The sequence below is a fragment of the Labrus mixtus genome, chromosome 10 (genome assembly GCF_963584025.1).
Source record: "Labrus mixtus chromosome 10, fLabMix1.1, whole genome shotgun sequence".
In the NCBI taxonomy this organism is placed as follows: Eukaryota; Metazoa; Chordata; class Actinopteri; order Labriformes; family Labridae; genus Labrus; species Labrus mixtus.
The window spans coordinates 8,087,012-8,102,818 of record NC_083621.1 but is presented as its reverse complement, the minus strand read 5'-3'; the positions used below and the strand labels follow the sequence as shown (position 1 = coordinate 8,102,818).

The window sequence follows — 15,807 nt, the reverse complement described above, 5'->3', positions numbered from 1 at the left end:
TGTGTGTGTGTGTGTGTGTGTGTGTGTGTGACAGCCAGCAGAAGGGAGGGGTCGTTATGACTGAGGGTTAGGAGGGTGGGAGGACAAATAAAGAAAGAAGAGGAGCGACAAAAAGTGAAAGATACTGTGGGATTTCTAATGAGTGAGAGTATTAAAGTGGGCTTTTTTTTTTTTTTTGCGCAGTGTTGTTCATACAGACAAACATCATTTATCCACAATCCAACAATCCGAACTGACAGCTTATCCAAATAACTAAAATGTACCGAATATGGAGAGATCTGAAAATGGCAGAGTTTCTTGCATTTCATTTTGTTGTTTTGAGAACACTAAATGATACCAAATGCTGTATTTTGGGAACATACAAGACTCAATAATGTATCGCTCGTCCACTTCCTGATTTAAACCCTGCAGGTGAAGAGATTCAATTATGACTGTCCAGCAGATCCCAGGCCTGTGGTCTGTTTGTTATTCATTAAAGTGTTGTTGTATTAATCACACACTGCTCCAGACAACACTGCTCTGAGAACAGCTGCTCGGCTGCACTTAGATTGCAATCATAGAGCGGTCAGTCGCCACTAATCGGGGTCATTTATCAATCCGGAAGACCACACACACAAACGTGAAAGCAATGAATCACACACACACACACGAGCACACGAACACACTGATCGATGGCTGGGCTCGGCCTGTAAGAGGGATTGATGGGTGCTTGGCTCTTGTTTGTGTGTGTGTGCGCGTGTGTGTGTGTGTGTATGTCTGTTTGTGTGCAAAAGTGTTGGCATCAGAACGACATGGTGCACACAAAGGCTAAAGATCTGTAAAGATTAACCTCCACTTGATTAAAATGTGTCAGGCTTGTCAGTTACAAAGTAATTTGGCTGCAGAATTGCTCATTTTTTTAGTTTTCATGTAATAAGAACTTATACAAATTCAATATAGTTTGATTTAAATATCTAAATGACTTAGATGTTAGATGACAACTTTGAATCACAACTCGCAGTGTTCCTTGAAAGAAGGATGGTTGGACATTGTCATGCAGACAACTCAGTCAAATCTATCTCTATCAAGTGTATCTATAATAACAAATCTATCAAATCTGCATTATAAAATAGCATACTCTGTCCACCCAGTAGCTCATTCTGATAATTCAACCACAACTGAGGTCTTCCTAAGTGGACATAGAGTTAAAGGAGATCTATTATTATACTCACTTTCCCCATTACTTATGTCAGTCTGGGACACCTGTTGAATAGTGTTGCTAGGTGCGTAAGTCGAAACCCTCCTTATTTATCTTATTCTGGCGTCAGTAAAATCCCTCATTTCAGTCTCTGCCTGAAACGGTTCATTTGAGCTACTGTCTCTTTAAGGCCCCCCTCAACACATGCCCACTTTCCTCCGATTGGCCAGCTCGGTTTTCGCAGTTGCAGGAAAATTTGAGAGAACTTCCCGGGTGGGAGTGTCCTTGAGACAGCTGCCGAGGTGACCAAGTCCCGCAAAGTTCTCTTAAACGTCTTATTCATTGCAGCAGGAAACCACATCCAGGGATTACTCCAACAACTGTGTTTCTTGTGTTTAAAAAAATATTTGCTGAGGTTAAGTATGGACATCCGACATTATAACATAAAATGCATGTATTTGAATATGAATCAACATAATATATCTCCTTTTAGTTTTTTGGTCTGTTACAGAATGTGGATCTTACATTTTTCACTCAGTTTTTTGAACATGCTAACGTATGTCAGAAAATACACACACATGTATAAACATGACTCTACTGGAGATATTTCAGAGAGAAGGTGCTGCATACGAAACAGCTACCGACTAGTTGGGGGTTCGGTCCCGAAAACAGTGCTAAATAAGTGAGCTGGCACCTCTACAGCAACCAGACCCAGTTCCAAACTTTGCTCTCCACAAGGAGTTAGCTATGCTGTTGCCCACCAGCAGTAGCTACCAATGTAAGCAACGGTGTAGCGTTCTGGGCTAGAAGTCTGCAGCTGTGGCATTGTTTTGCAGGACCAGCAGAAACAAATCTGTCTGTTTGTGGCCTGTATCTGTAGAGATCATATGTGCCCTGCAGAAATCATGTAACCGTTAACCTTTAAAGTGAAAGCAGATGTATTGTTTTAAGGCTCCTGAATAAATGTAAAAGTTATTTTATTATAGTCGATATGAGCTTATCTTCATCTTGCACAAAGTGAATTTGGATTTTTTTTTTAAAAGTCTTAAACAAACATTTCCTCTGAGATTGCCTGAGGTGCCCTGCCCCGGGGTCTGTTTGGAGCTCTGAGCTTTCCTTAATGGCACTTTGGCATTGTTGGAGATGTTGTTAAAAAAAAACATAACATCAGCCTCTCTAAACCCTCCTGTGGGGTTGAAGTAAGTTTGATCCAACAATATATCAGCTTTATGGTACACAGCCTGTGGCCCTCTGCAGCGAAGTGCCAACCCTGTGTGGAAAGTGCCTGAGCCTCACCGTGGACAGACAACAGCAGAGACTGAATACAGATTCTTCTGATGGTTGGATCTCGTAAACTTTCCCTACACTTGTCCTGACTCCTCCATGTTGGTCAGGCCAAGAACATTTGGCTGTCTGGGAAAGCTGTCAGACTGTGGAGAGAAAAAGAACGAAGGGTGAGACGAGAGATGAGAGGAATGAGGGAGGAGGAGGAACTTGTTTTTGTCAGTGCAGAACTGATTCTAAAGTAAATTATATGTTTTCCAATTCTTTTAATTATTTCTTCAGTATCTTTGTTCATGGCCCCAAAGCATCCTTTTCTTTAAATCATTATTTTCCTCCACCTTTTTTATTTTTTATTTTTTGCTCTTTAATTTTATTCCTTGTTCTTCTCTCTCATCTGTCACTTACAAATTAGCTCATCTTTACCTACCACTTCCTTTCCCCAACACCTCCTGCTGGCAGGTTATCACACACATCCTCTGCTTTTACTCCTCTGCTCACTCAATCTGTATATCCTCTCATATTCCTCTCCCCTCGTGCTGCTGATTCATAATCTCTGTTTGGACAGAAAACAGAGGGAGGGAGCTTCTGTCCTGATGAATAACAACAGGAATTATGGGAGAGAGAGAGAGAGAGAGAGAGAGAGAGAGCCAGAGAGCGCGAGAACAGGACACTGAGGCGGTCTGTCTGGCTGGCACTCAGTCTCTCGGTTTATCTGCCAGACTGTCAGCAACTGTGTTTCTGTCTGTGTCTTCACTCTCGCACTGAACCAGAGTTTCCACAGATCATGTGGTCAGTCCAACTAGGTTTAGCTCACTACTGCTATTCTTAGCATTTACCATCTTTAGTCTGTTTTAAATTAGGCGGCCTTTCCTCTGGTCTATTTTGCCTTGTCATTTTTGTTCCTCCTACACCTGGGCCTGTCTTCACTCTCACACATTTAGAGTGCACCGGCCACTTAGGATTACGAGAAACTGAAAGAGATGGAGCAAGAGAGGATGGGTTACTAATGGAAGTGTGAGAAAAATATGAAGGAGAAACAGCAGGAGCAGTAGGAAATAAAGGCGGAAAGATAAGAATAAGGTTATATGCTAGCTGTGTGCTAGTGACAAGCACATTGAACCTGTGCACCAAAGAGCAGCGGGGGGGGGGGGGGGGGGGGGGGGGGGGGGGGGGGGTCTGACTCAAAAGTTTGGAGGTTCTCTGTAGACAATAAAGCCTCAGAGTAATATTTTGAATATTTTTGTTCTCTTGTTTCAGGGGTCACAGACAGTGGATGCATATAAAGGAAAAATGGTTTTCAAAATCGAAGAGACCGGAGTCAGTATGTGTATGTGTGCATGTGAGAGAGAAAGTGTGTGCATATTGTGATCAAAATTGTAGGTCAAAGATGAACAATTTGCTAAATGAGCTGGGGGAAAAAAAAGCGTTGACAGAGGTAGAGGGTTGACTGCGACAGTGCCACCACACGTACGTGTATATATGGGATGATGTGTAGGTGTATGCTGACATTTTTTTTTTTTTTTTTTTTTTTTGGTGAGACCATTTTTAGCGACCACTCTATGTAATGAACTGAGCAGGGTGTCAGGGATGAGGCTGCATCGCTAAATCCTGCCAGCTTAAATCACACAGGCATCTGGCTTCCACACAAACACACACACACACACACACACACACACAAATAAACACACACACTGCCTGCGTGAGAACAGAGTTTAAAAAAAAAAAATGTACAAGTAGGTTTAAGTATGCCAGGCTCCCTCCTTTCATGTGTTTACATTTGTTAATTTTTTTTTTCACTGTGTCAGATTTGTTCCCATCATCTTTGCATATCCCTGATTAACATAATTGGAGAATCGCTTTGCTCTTCGTGACATTCAACAAATAATTTAACTCACTTAATAAATCTGTTCCAATACTTAATATTAATTGCAGTTTCCTCTCTCTCTCTCTCTCTCTCTCTCTCTCTCTCTCTCTCTCTCTCTTCCTCCTCTGCTTTATACCTTTTATCAAGCAGTGAGAGGGAAGGTTTTTCAAGGGTCATAAGTGTCCTTATATTTAGCTTCCCTTGATGTTTCAAACAGCTTTGATCATGCATTTCTGATAAATCTACATTTTACCATAATCCAAAGATAATACTTGGCAGGGAGCATAAAGGTACAATTTGCTGCTGATGCAGTTAATTAAAACGCTTATATTTTTTTTGTGGTGACGTGTGCTCTAAATCTCTCGCTCTCAAGTGTCTAATTCTTTAAATCAGCTTAACTATTGTAGAGAGGGATTTTCTTATGACTCAAAGAGTGAATGAATCGGAGGGTTACACACAGTACAACTGAGTCACTTTCAAAGCTCTATTCGTGATGTGTGTGTGTGTGTGTGTGTGTGTGTGTGTGTGTGTGTGTGTGTGTGTGTGTGTGTGTGTGTGTGTGTGTGTGTGACTGTATCTGCCCTGCCTGCATGTGTGCAACTGTGTGTGAAGTTGGCCTGCAGTAGCGGGGTTATGAATCAGATCAAATGCACACTTTTCACACACAGTGACACTAGATCAAACACACACACACACACACACACACACACACACACGCAGTGCCGTGGTGGACTGAGCTGAAGGGCCGGGGTATGACTTTGATCCGCACCACAACATCCGCTCTTCCACTCAAATGCGGCATTTCTGCAGCTCGTCAGCCTCACGTGCCCCTCAGGACGCTCACCCAGTACTCAAGTTTCTGCTCTCAGATCCTCAAATAGAGCTCGCAGTGTCTTCAAACAGAGGATCCTCCTGCTGTAACTGGACACTCGGGTGTGTAGGATCCAGATTTGGAGGCTGCAGATGGGCTGCAGGTCTCAGAGGAAGGCTTGTGGTTAGTGTCATTATCTCAGTGACCGTGGGAGAAATAATAATAACCACTTATATATGCTGAGCTTTGAGCATGTATGGCTGCTTTGTTTAAAGGGATACTTCACCCATTTGCATTAAGCGTTGTATCATTAGAAACCTGGTAGTATTTTTGAATGGTCGTGCATCCCACCCTCATTTTCCCCTGAGATGGGAAATCTTCTGTATTTCTAAGTCTGAAAAGGAGCTTCCAGTGACGCAAAATTAGGATTTTTGAGTCACTGGAAGCTGTTGCGGGTTAGCGGGGTGAAACTACAACGCTAGTTCCTCATATTTTCGCCCACTGAAGCTACAGACCAATCGCAGATCACAGATTCTCCTTCAAACTTAATGATAAGTGACTCTTGTGTAATTTGCATTATTATTCTATGTGATGATATTTTCTTTCTATGTGAGGATATTTACAAGGAAGTATTTAAATTGAAATGAATCTGAAAACTCAGCAGCAGTAAGACATCTTCCTTGCTTGGTCTTTATCCAAGTCTTTGACAAGAAGCAATACAAACCATTTCCTTTTGACAACATTCTTCTATTATGCATTATAAATCATGAATAAACCCATTTTGGTCTTGATTCTCAGGACTCAACAGGTATTCTGAGCAGGCAAATCACATTTAATTTTGCTTTAAATAGTCAGGGCAACAATTCCATGGTGAGCCCATAAGTCGAGGGTCTCATCTAAGGCACTGTGTATTTGAGATAACTTTGACTTTTGAATAAATTGTTAATAAGAGGTAAACATATCTAATATTATTGCACTGTATTTGTTTAAATAAATCGGAGACATGATCGCCACCATCTTTAGCATTCAAGGTGAAAATATCTTTAAGGCATCGAGCATTTACATTTAAAAACATAAACAGCGATTTTTCTTTCAGCTAATCCACAGACTTGGCTTTGGACACTATTTATTGTAACTATGTATTGCTCAAGGAAGATTACTAAAATAGTGGAAGCCGGCCACCCTTTGTCTTTTGAATGTATTACAAAGAACCACAGTGTGCCCTACATGTGAGACTGAAATCGTTGAATCATACATTTTAAACAGTGGATTTCCATTTTTTATTTTTTTTTACAATCTGTGAATTACACATATTAACATGCGAAAATATCAAACTATTTCAGTGAGTATAAAAATAAATATAGCCACTGAAGGGAGCGGGTCTCTTGAGGAAAAGCCAACAGAGCAGGAGGGACTGTTCATCCCAGGGGAGCAGGTGAAAAGTGAGCAGTGGAACCTGTAGAATCAGCAACCTGACAGACAGGACAAAAGCTGTAGCCATCAGGCCAGTGTCAGCAGCTGAATATATTTTTTCTCAAGCATTGATGACATGGCAGACAAGGAAGAAGAAAGGACAGTAGAATTACACCAAAATCCTATTTCTACGTATATCAGAATTCTCTAAACCTTTTACAAGCATCAACATACTGCAAGGTCCAATAACAGCAGAAGGAGAATGAAAGAGTAATATTGACAGTGGAGGAGACTAAATAAGTCAGCTCTTCATCTGCTTTACTCAGAGCCTCCACTGGCATTGAAATGGTCACATTCCATCGACGGTTCCTGTCCCGGTGCGGACCAAAGTATTTAAAGTTGGTCTGGTTGCTGGAGAGGTGCCAGGTCACTTTCAGAGTACTGCCGAGGTGCCTTTGAGCAAGGCACTGAACCCCCTCTGGCGCACTGCCTCTCTGTAGCAGTGTGTAGCAGCCCCCACTCTGACATCTCTCCATTAGTGCACGTCCATAGTTCCTGTTTGTGCATGTGTGTATTTCCAGCGTATATGTGTGTTAGAAGCATGTCTCTCAACAAGCGTGTAAACCAGAATTATGGCTCAAATTTGCTGAAGATTTAAGATCAAATAACCTTGTTTCTCGGTCACTTCATCCAGCTTCTATAGCTTACATTCAGACACACGTTTATTGGTGATCATACTTTTTCTAACAAAACTGTATTCAAGGGTAGGAACTACAACTGTAGACGCACCGAGATAATTACGACTTATATGTCTATGTTAAAACAGACCATGTCGTGCAATCTGTCGGGTCACCAAGGCTGCATTCAGACCTGAAAAAGCACGAGTAAATATTTTAATATTTGAGGGTGAGGATCTTTATACACACATGCTTCTAACTAGCCATGAATTTAATTGTTTGAAAAGTGGTTCTTTAGACCAGAGAGTTCTTGAAAGAGCTGTTGGTCTTGCATAGAAATTAAATCAGGGTTATTCTGAGGCACATTTTCCTGGTACAACATTGGTGCTCAAGGAGGAACTCTTTTCAAGCCATTTTAACACGTCACTCTCATCAACCAAAGGAGCTATATGAATTTACAGTTACCAAAGAACAGTTGCCAAAAAGACTTATGTCATAACATCCCTGAACAGCAGAGTCATGGAAGAATCATTCTAAGGCCTGGCACACACACTAAAAGATTTTGAAAATCTTAAACGATTTTGAAAATGTGAGAGAGCCCGCACATGACGACAAATCACAACAGATTAACAGTTCAGTTCTGATAGTGTGTGGTGTGCGACAAGACATCCAACTCAGCGCACACCACACACTAACCGATTCATTCGCCTGCAACCCGGAGTCTCTAGACTATCAAAACGTGTAACCTCGCGTTAAGAATAAACAAACATAATGGTCAAGCTAAATGTGGCTAGCTGTTAGCTGGTACACCCAAAACACATTTTTTTCAAACTCCTTTCCTTGTCAGCTGGATTGTGTTTTCTTTTCGAGGACATGTTGTGTAAACATTTCGTGTTGTTGCCACAAATCTACAAGTTGGTCCTGGATTTATGACTTCCATCTGACTTTATGCTCACTGTTGTCGCCATGGCAATGTGTGTTGTGCTTCCTGCTTCAGTCAGCTTGCTTCCCTGTTGGCTATTGTTTTCCGTTCCACGTATCAATTCACAGAGTCCTTGCTCAGCTGTCCTTGGTATTCTTCCCACACCAACAGGATTTCTGATCGTGTCCATCGAACACGTTTAATATTTACGATATCAAATTAGGGGCGGCCCCCGATCGTCTTCCGAAAATATTGGGGAGGTTCAAATCCCCCTTAACACACCATAGCACAGGAGAATCTGGTAAATGTAGAAGTAAAGTACAATTTGATTGGTTAGCAGAAGAATTAAAGCACCAAAGAGTAGTTATAGTTACATTATTAGGGTACATGGTTAAAAGCATCCGTTAATATGTGACAAACTTGGAGACAAACATGAAGACCCAACAAACACTACGTCATTGTGATTGATCTTTACATTCAGTTTGACCCTTAAACCCATGAGGCTTTGAGTACTGACAAAGAATTAGAGATCTTTGAATTTCTGTGACACTATTGGACTCTCTGCAATCCCCTCGACTAGAGCTGCTCTTCCTTAGAGGAGATGAAAACAATGCCTCTCACTAATGAAGTGATGGAAAATATTAAATGCTTTTTATTCACTTCAGCTTTCCAAAGGACACGTCCACCACCTTAGCTCCCTCACACCTCCCCCTCTTTCTCACTCTCTACCCCCTCTATGGCGGCTGCGATCGATCCTACCATGTCTCCCAGTCCCACATGTCATCTTTTTCTTTGACACGGCACTCCTCTCCCCACTGCTTGGTATTCTGGAGCGGGAACGCATGCACCATCGCAGATCCATCAGCTCCGATCGGAATGCCGCACCACGACTTGGGGAGATGGAGGGATGAGAAGGGAGAGAGAGGTGGAGAGATAGAGAGAGAAAATGGGGGGAAGGGAGAGAGAGAGAGAGAGAGAGGGCAGGTCAGTGGCTTGTCGACATCCTTCCGGGACCAAGGCTCTGACTGACAGAGAGAGGGGGAAAGAGAGAGAGAGAGAGAGGACTGGGCGATGGCGAGAGTTAAGGCAAGAAAAAGAGCTTCTCCTCTTTCCGTGGGGCTTCTTTCCTAATATCACTCTCCTTTCAAATGAGCCTCTCTGAGGTATTCAGGGAGCATACGAACTCTTATACCCCACTTCCCTCAAAGCTCAAAGGATTAAATAAGCATACTTGTGTCCATAAAAGAATAGATTTGTATGGTCTAGGCGCATAAATACATAAATAAAACCTTGGTTCAGGCTCAGTGGTGGGTCCGTGCTGTTGATGACAAGTGATACCATAGATTCAGTAATGGCCACTGATATGACCTCTTTCATGACCACACTTCACTCAGCGGACACCTGACATATTTAAAGGAATAATGCACAGAGCTATTTGTGTATTATATATCTAATTTCTTACATTTATGTGAAGTCAAATGACTTTGATTAAAGTGTGACAGATGACCTGGACAGTACAACTTAATGCAACTTATAAAGCAAATAAAATAATTCTCTAAACCCTTCATGACTTTAACATTCAGTCAGCAGAAGCAAACTCAAAAAAAATGTAAACAAATCATTTTGTTATGTGTATATTTTTTGTGGGGGCTTTTTGCTTTTATTTGGATAGGATAACTATAGAGTGGGGGGGGGGGGGGGGGGGGGGGGGGGGGGGTGACAAGACTCCAAAAAGCGTCAGGATTGGGAGTGAATCCTGCGGCCAGTGTGACGAAGGACTGTAACCTTTATGATAGTTCGACTTTCAAAACCTTTCGTAAGCAAGAAAGTGAACCAGCACAAACCAACTTATTAGAAGTAATTATTTCAATACGCACCAGTTTTGTTACATCCCCCTTTCTATTGTTCATCAGACAGTTTTCTGATAAGCCCAGCCCCTGAAACCTGTATAACAGAATCCACTGTAATACACCTCGACATGTTGCACAGATTTGTTCTGAAAGGATCCGCTGAATTCCACACAGTCTGCATAAGGAAAACTCAAGACACGCAAACGAACACACAGTGCATTAAAATCAGCAAATACACAAATGGATAAAGGAGAACCAAAACAATAAACAGAGGTATGTGTGTGGAATTACAAAATAGAATTAAGTACATTCAATATTCAGAGTAGGTTTCAGGAAAATGATGTCAAGCTTTTATTCTCTATAAAAACTCAGATTTTCCTCCATGAATGTCATATTGTGTAGCACTTTAAGGCTACTTACACTGTATTTATATCATATTTATTCTGGATAAAGTTAAAATGTGACATACATTAAGTGTGTTATAGATCAATATAATGAGATATTTCATTGTCATTGTGCCCCAGGGTGGGATTTCAGACTTTGAGTGTCTTTTACCAGAACTCGGTGCACTTTAAGCCACACGCCTTTTCAACACACACTCCTGGGTAATGTATACTTTTGTGTACATGTGTGTGCTTTTTTTTTCCACCGCCTGCTCATCGTGTTTTCCTTCCTGTATCAGCAGAAAGAGACACAGACAAGTGCTGATCATATCAATGTTTTCTCTGGACTTCATTTATCGCTCTCCTTCTCAAAAGCCTCTCCATCCTCTCTGCGTGTTCTCCCCCATGGCTTCCCTCTACAGCAGTGCGTTGCCGTGGTAATTACCAGTTGTCTTAAACAGACAGATGGAATAAGGAAGAGTGACGGGCAATTTTCCCAGTCCTGTTTTCCCCGTGTGTGTGCAAGCAACTCTTTTTTTTTTTTTTTTTTTTTGCATGCATGCATGTTATGGTTCAGTGTCTTAGCTTCACTCTTTCCCTGTGAGTCTGAGTGTGTGCCTGTGTGTGTGTGTGTGTGTGTGTGTGTGTGTGTGTGTGTGTGTGTGTGTGTGTGTGTGTGTGTGTGTGCGTGTGTGGGGCGGACATGGGGAATTACCTGACAGAGCGTGTTAGTTGAGGATGGGAGAGGAACAGTTTCATCTCCTGCTGTTGTGCTAGCCATTTTAGATGCCAGGTGCCACTCTAGGCCTCCCCTGGACCCTGAGAGGGATCACTGCTGTCCCCTCCTTTTTCTTTTCTCCTGGCATGCCCCTAACAGCAATAGAGTGAAGAAAAGATTTTTTTTTTTTTTTTTTAAATGTCAGACCAAGAGAGGACATGAGCATAGATGGAGGCAGAGAAGCAAACAAAACAGGAGCAGGATTTTGGAGTTGTGTTGTTGTATGAGGCAGTGACACATATTAACACAATGCCGGAGTTCATGTGTCAACTGATGAATTAATGTCAACTGATTAACTTTTCCATCCTCTCTTTCAGGCTGGTATGATCAGGGTGGAGCAGGAGGAGTTTTTCATTGAACCGGTGGAGAGGGGCGATGGAGTGATAGAAGAGGAGGAGGAGGAGGGCAAAGGAGGAAGGACACACGTCGTGTATCGCTCCTCGGCTGTAAAGAAAGCGCCCATCAGCAGTGCAGCGGCAGACTACCACTCCAGAGGTCAGTCCGTGCCTGCCTTCACTTTTATACACCCTGCCGCACTGTGCTCTGTTTAACTCCGTCTTGTACATTTAGTCTTGAAATAACCACATTTTGAAGTGATTAAATGGCTCTAACTGCATGTGAAATCCCAGCTCATTCACCATAAATTAAAAAACAGCAGAATGTGAATATTTTTCTTGACTTTTCGCAGAAATAAAAGCTCTCTGCAGCAGGTTCTAAAACAATACAAACCATCTATTCTCTCCAGAAATGATCCTATTCTCCCTCTCATGCACACCTTGTTATATAATCACATCAAACTATTGTATGCAAAAATGGTGATTCACAGTGTGAGCACACCCTGCTGTCAAAAAGATCACACCTACATGCACTCAAACACATCCTCCTGTCACTGCACTAATTTTCAGTCGATAGAGGAGTGACACATGGAGTCACGCTTGTTGGACTGGAGAGGTAGAACACTCTGTGTCTATTATAGAATTATACGCTGCCTTGGCTGAGTTAACAATTAACAGCTGGCACTCAAGTCGTTGGTTTCTTCTCATGTGTGCCTCCTTTTGTTTCCCACTTTACTGATGAAATCAATAAAGTGAAACAACAACAAAGAATAAGTTATAGAGGAAGCATAATATTTACAGTTAAACATGGCGTAGCAGCTCAGTGATTAAAGGGAGAGGAGGAAAATGTGTGCTTTATTACTTCAGTAAGGTTTCAACTAAAATAATATTTACATGTTTCAGTTTGCCTTGTCTTCCTCCCCAATGTTATTCCTTTACAGTCAAATAAAAAGAAACCAAATGTGGCCTCTAATGCATTCAAAAGAGGTTGTTGAAATTCATGGAGCTGTCCTTGAATCACTTGAAGCAGATGAATTGAGCCGAATTATACATTTGTTTTTACTTTTACCGTATTGCAAAATAAGTGGAGGCTTCAATCAGTGGTTTATTTTGCTTATTTGTATTACATGATGTAACTTGAAACATCAGAAGTGTCTCATTAATTGCACGATTCTTAGTGGAATGTTTGATTTCTTCAAGAGCACTAAACGATGCTGCACTATTATTTTACTCTCCACAGTAACATTTGCATTAAAAAGTTTAGAAGCGTCAGCATTTTTTTCAGTTATTATCTGAGGGGACCATTTCACGTTCAATAGGATGTGAAACCATTTTATATAAAACTCGTAATCCAGTATGTCTGTGTGGGTTCTCAGTCACCCAGGTCATGGTAAATTTGAAGCTTGATCCAAAGGCAACTGGACTGGTTGAAGATCGGAGGAGAGGTGAAACATGGCGTGCTAATCCAGTACACCACCCCCTGATAATGTAGACCAAAAAACACTTTCATGTCTGTCAGTTTTTGAAAGTTGCCACATAAAGAAAAAGAGCAATGGAAAACATTATATTTTATATTACAATAACAACTATTGTGAGCTGAACTGTCAGGGTTTAAAAGCTGAAGTTGAAGTAAAAAAAAAATTATCTGCACCGCATGCCTTAGGCTTGTGTCAGAAGAAGTAGCCGCCTGATCACTGTGATTGATCCGACGCCTACAAGTTAATCAATCGTGAACCCGACCAGTGCAAGAGTCTGCACCTCTACTAATCACCAAAGCCAAAAATATTCTCACAGAAGCGAGTCTTCCATGATGTACAGGAGCGAGTTGAGGTGCTTCATAACGAGTGTATCTCCATAGATGAGATCTGTGTCTTCCTATTCTGAGATGCGAGGATGTCTAATAATATACAGAGAGAGAGAGAGAGAGAGAGAGAGAGAGAGAGAGAGAGAGAGAGAGAGAGAGAGAGAGAGTTTCCATAGGAACACCCAGAGAGGACAGACTGCATTAGAGTAACACAGATCTGCTCCCACTGTTACTGATACCTGGCAGAACAGCCACACACACACACACACACACACACACACACACACACACACACACACACACACACACACACACACACACACACACTCTGAAACACCTAAAGTCACACACACTCACGTACAGGATGTAACCACACGCAGCTTAAAGAACTCCCTTGATCATACACTTACTCTTGTGAACACACATGTGAGCTGTCTGCACATACACACACACACACACACACACACACACACACACACACACACACACAGACACACCGACACACACACAACACGTCTCACTGCTCCTTGTTGCCTTTGAATCTCTCTTTCTAATGAAGAGTGGGGTGCAGATCAATAGCGTAGGATAGAACAGGCCACAGTGTGTGTTTGTGTGTGTGTGTGTGTGTGTGTGTGTGTGTGTGTGTGTGTCTGTTTGTGTGCGTGTGTGTGTGGCGTGGGCATGAATTCTGTGGTAGTCTGGCTTCGAGTGCTGGGATTTTTCAAGGCTAAACAGACAGACAGACAGACAGACAGACAGACAGACAGAAAGACAGAAAGACCAGCCAGCATGTGCTGCTCCCAGTGGCATTTGATGTGGATCTCTCTCGCTCTCTTGTCTTTTCCTTTTTATCTCAGCTATTCTAGACCACAACATTATGTAAACAAAGGTTCACCTTCCAGTTGTTACATCAAATCACTGTAATATCACACACACATGCTCACATAACACAGTATGGATCCTGTTGCCTTTACACTCTTTTTTTCCCCCCCCAAACATCCTCCACCCATTTCGTCTGTTATGTTCTCCTCCTCAGACAATCACATCCCCTTGTAGATCAATCAGGCACATTAGGGATTTAATTAATAATCAATCAATCATTTCTGGAGATCTCCTTCTTAATTCACCGCCAGTTATTGAATGCTGGACTCATTTCCTGGCTAAAGACAGAGGAATGGAAGTTATATTTAGCCAGGTAATCGAGGAGCCCAAAGAGAGGAGAGAAAGCGAGACGGAGAAGGCGCGAGATTGATCGCTTTCTTAGACCATAAGCTGAGGAGGTGTGAGTCAATGTCCTAAGTGGAGAGAGCTGGCTGTATTATGAATGTGGCACATTCGTCAATTAATCGGTGCGGCGATAGAAAATGAAGGATTGCCATTCATTTTTAGCTGGGCGGACAGAGCTCCATCCTTCAATCTGTCTTCTCTCCGCCCCCTACAATTTGATCTCATCTCCTCCTTTTATGGGTGGATTTGATCAACGACTCTCAGTTCTGCTAATTTTATTTAACATTCATCTCTCCTCTCTGTTTTTTTTTATAATATTGTGGCAGACCTTTTTTTTGTCTGCCTCATCGAAAGAAGAGACATGACCTGTGGCATTATGGTTTCATGTTTTGCTTTTGTTGGCACATTCTTGTCATCTTGTGAAAACATTTAGAGAATTTCTTTCTTTTTTTAAAGGTTTCTTTTTTTTTTATAGAGAGTGGGAAATGACAGGTGCCACAGGTTGGATTCGAACCTGGATCGCCCACTTGGAACACTAGCCTCCGTACTGTACCTGCGCCCCCACACAATTTCTTAAATTTGGCTGAAACTCCCACTTCAAATAGAGATACAATTATTAGGATTTGGATGTTTACGACATCCAAACCAGGCATGATAATCTCTGTCAGTCACTAAAAGTCATTGAAACTTACACAGTCTTTCCTTCCTTAATATGCTATTATTCAGGTGTTTATGACTATCCATATATTGTCTTGTGTTTGAGTAGGTTACTAGACTACTTGCACTGTTACTGTGAACAATGATACATTTGTCTTGATGATTTTTAGATATAAATTACCCCAGAAATTAAAACTCAGCCGTAAAGCTTGTGTTCCCCTCAGCACGCTTCATTTTGACAGACTTCCAGTGTCTTTGTTTGAAGATGAAGATACATTTTTGGACAGATGATGACTTGGTGTCAATATTTTCTGATGATCTGATCATCTTGAATTGGTGGTGATTTTATGGATTGTTTATCTTTGCAGCCATAGACGCTACATATTCTACACACTCTATGTTTACTGACTACATTTTTCTGTGCTATAAGGAGAATCAGCTTAAATGACCGAGCATGTGAATGTGGACTTTAAGATTTTACTGTTTTCCCCGGGTTTTTGTTTTCTCAATGGACCCACACAACTGCAGCTTGTGTTGCTGGCAGAAGCACACAACCGCAGGGCGATTATTTTAGGTTTTTTTTTAGTTGTTGTTTTATTGAGGCTGGGCAGTTAGGGTGGGGTTT

General features: G+C 41.7%; 1 protein-coding gene across 2 annotated transcripts in view; it reads left to right on the top strand.

The window, feature by feature from the left end:
- LOC132981810 (A disintegrin and metalloproteinase with thrombospondin motifs 2-like) overlaps positions 1 to 15,807 on the top strand; it is a 110,713-nt gene that overhangs the window by 40,625 nt on the left and 54,281 nt on the right. For both annotated transcript variants that reach the window (XM_061047886.1, XM_061047888.1), the window contains exon 3: positions 11,477 to 11,654. In XM_061047886.1, coding sequence (XP_060903869.1) covers positions 11,477 to 11,654 — 178 coding nt within the window. The remainder of the gene's footprint in view (positions 1 to 11,476; positions 11,655 to 15,807) is intronic.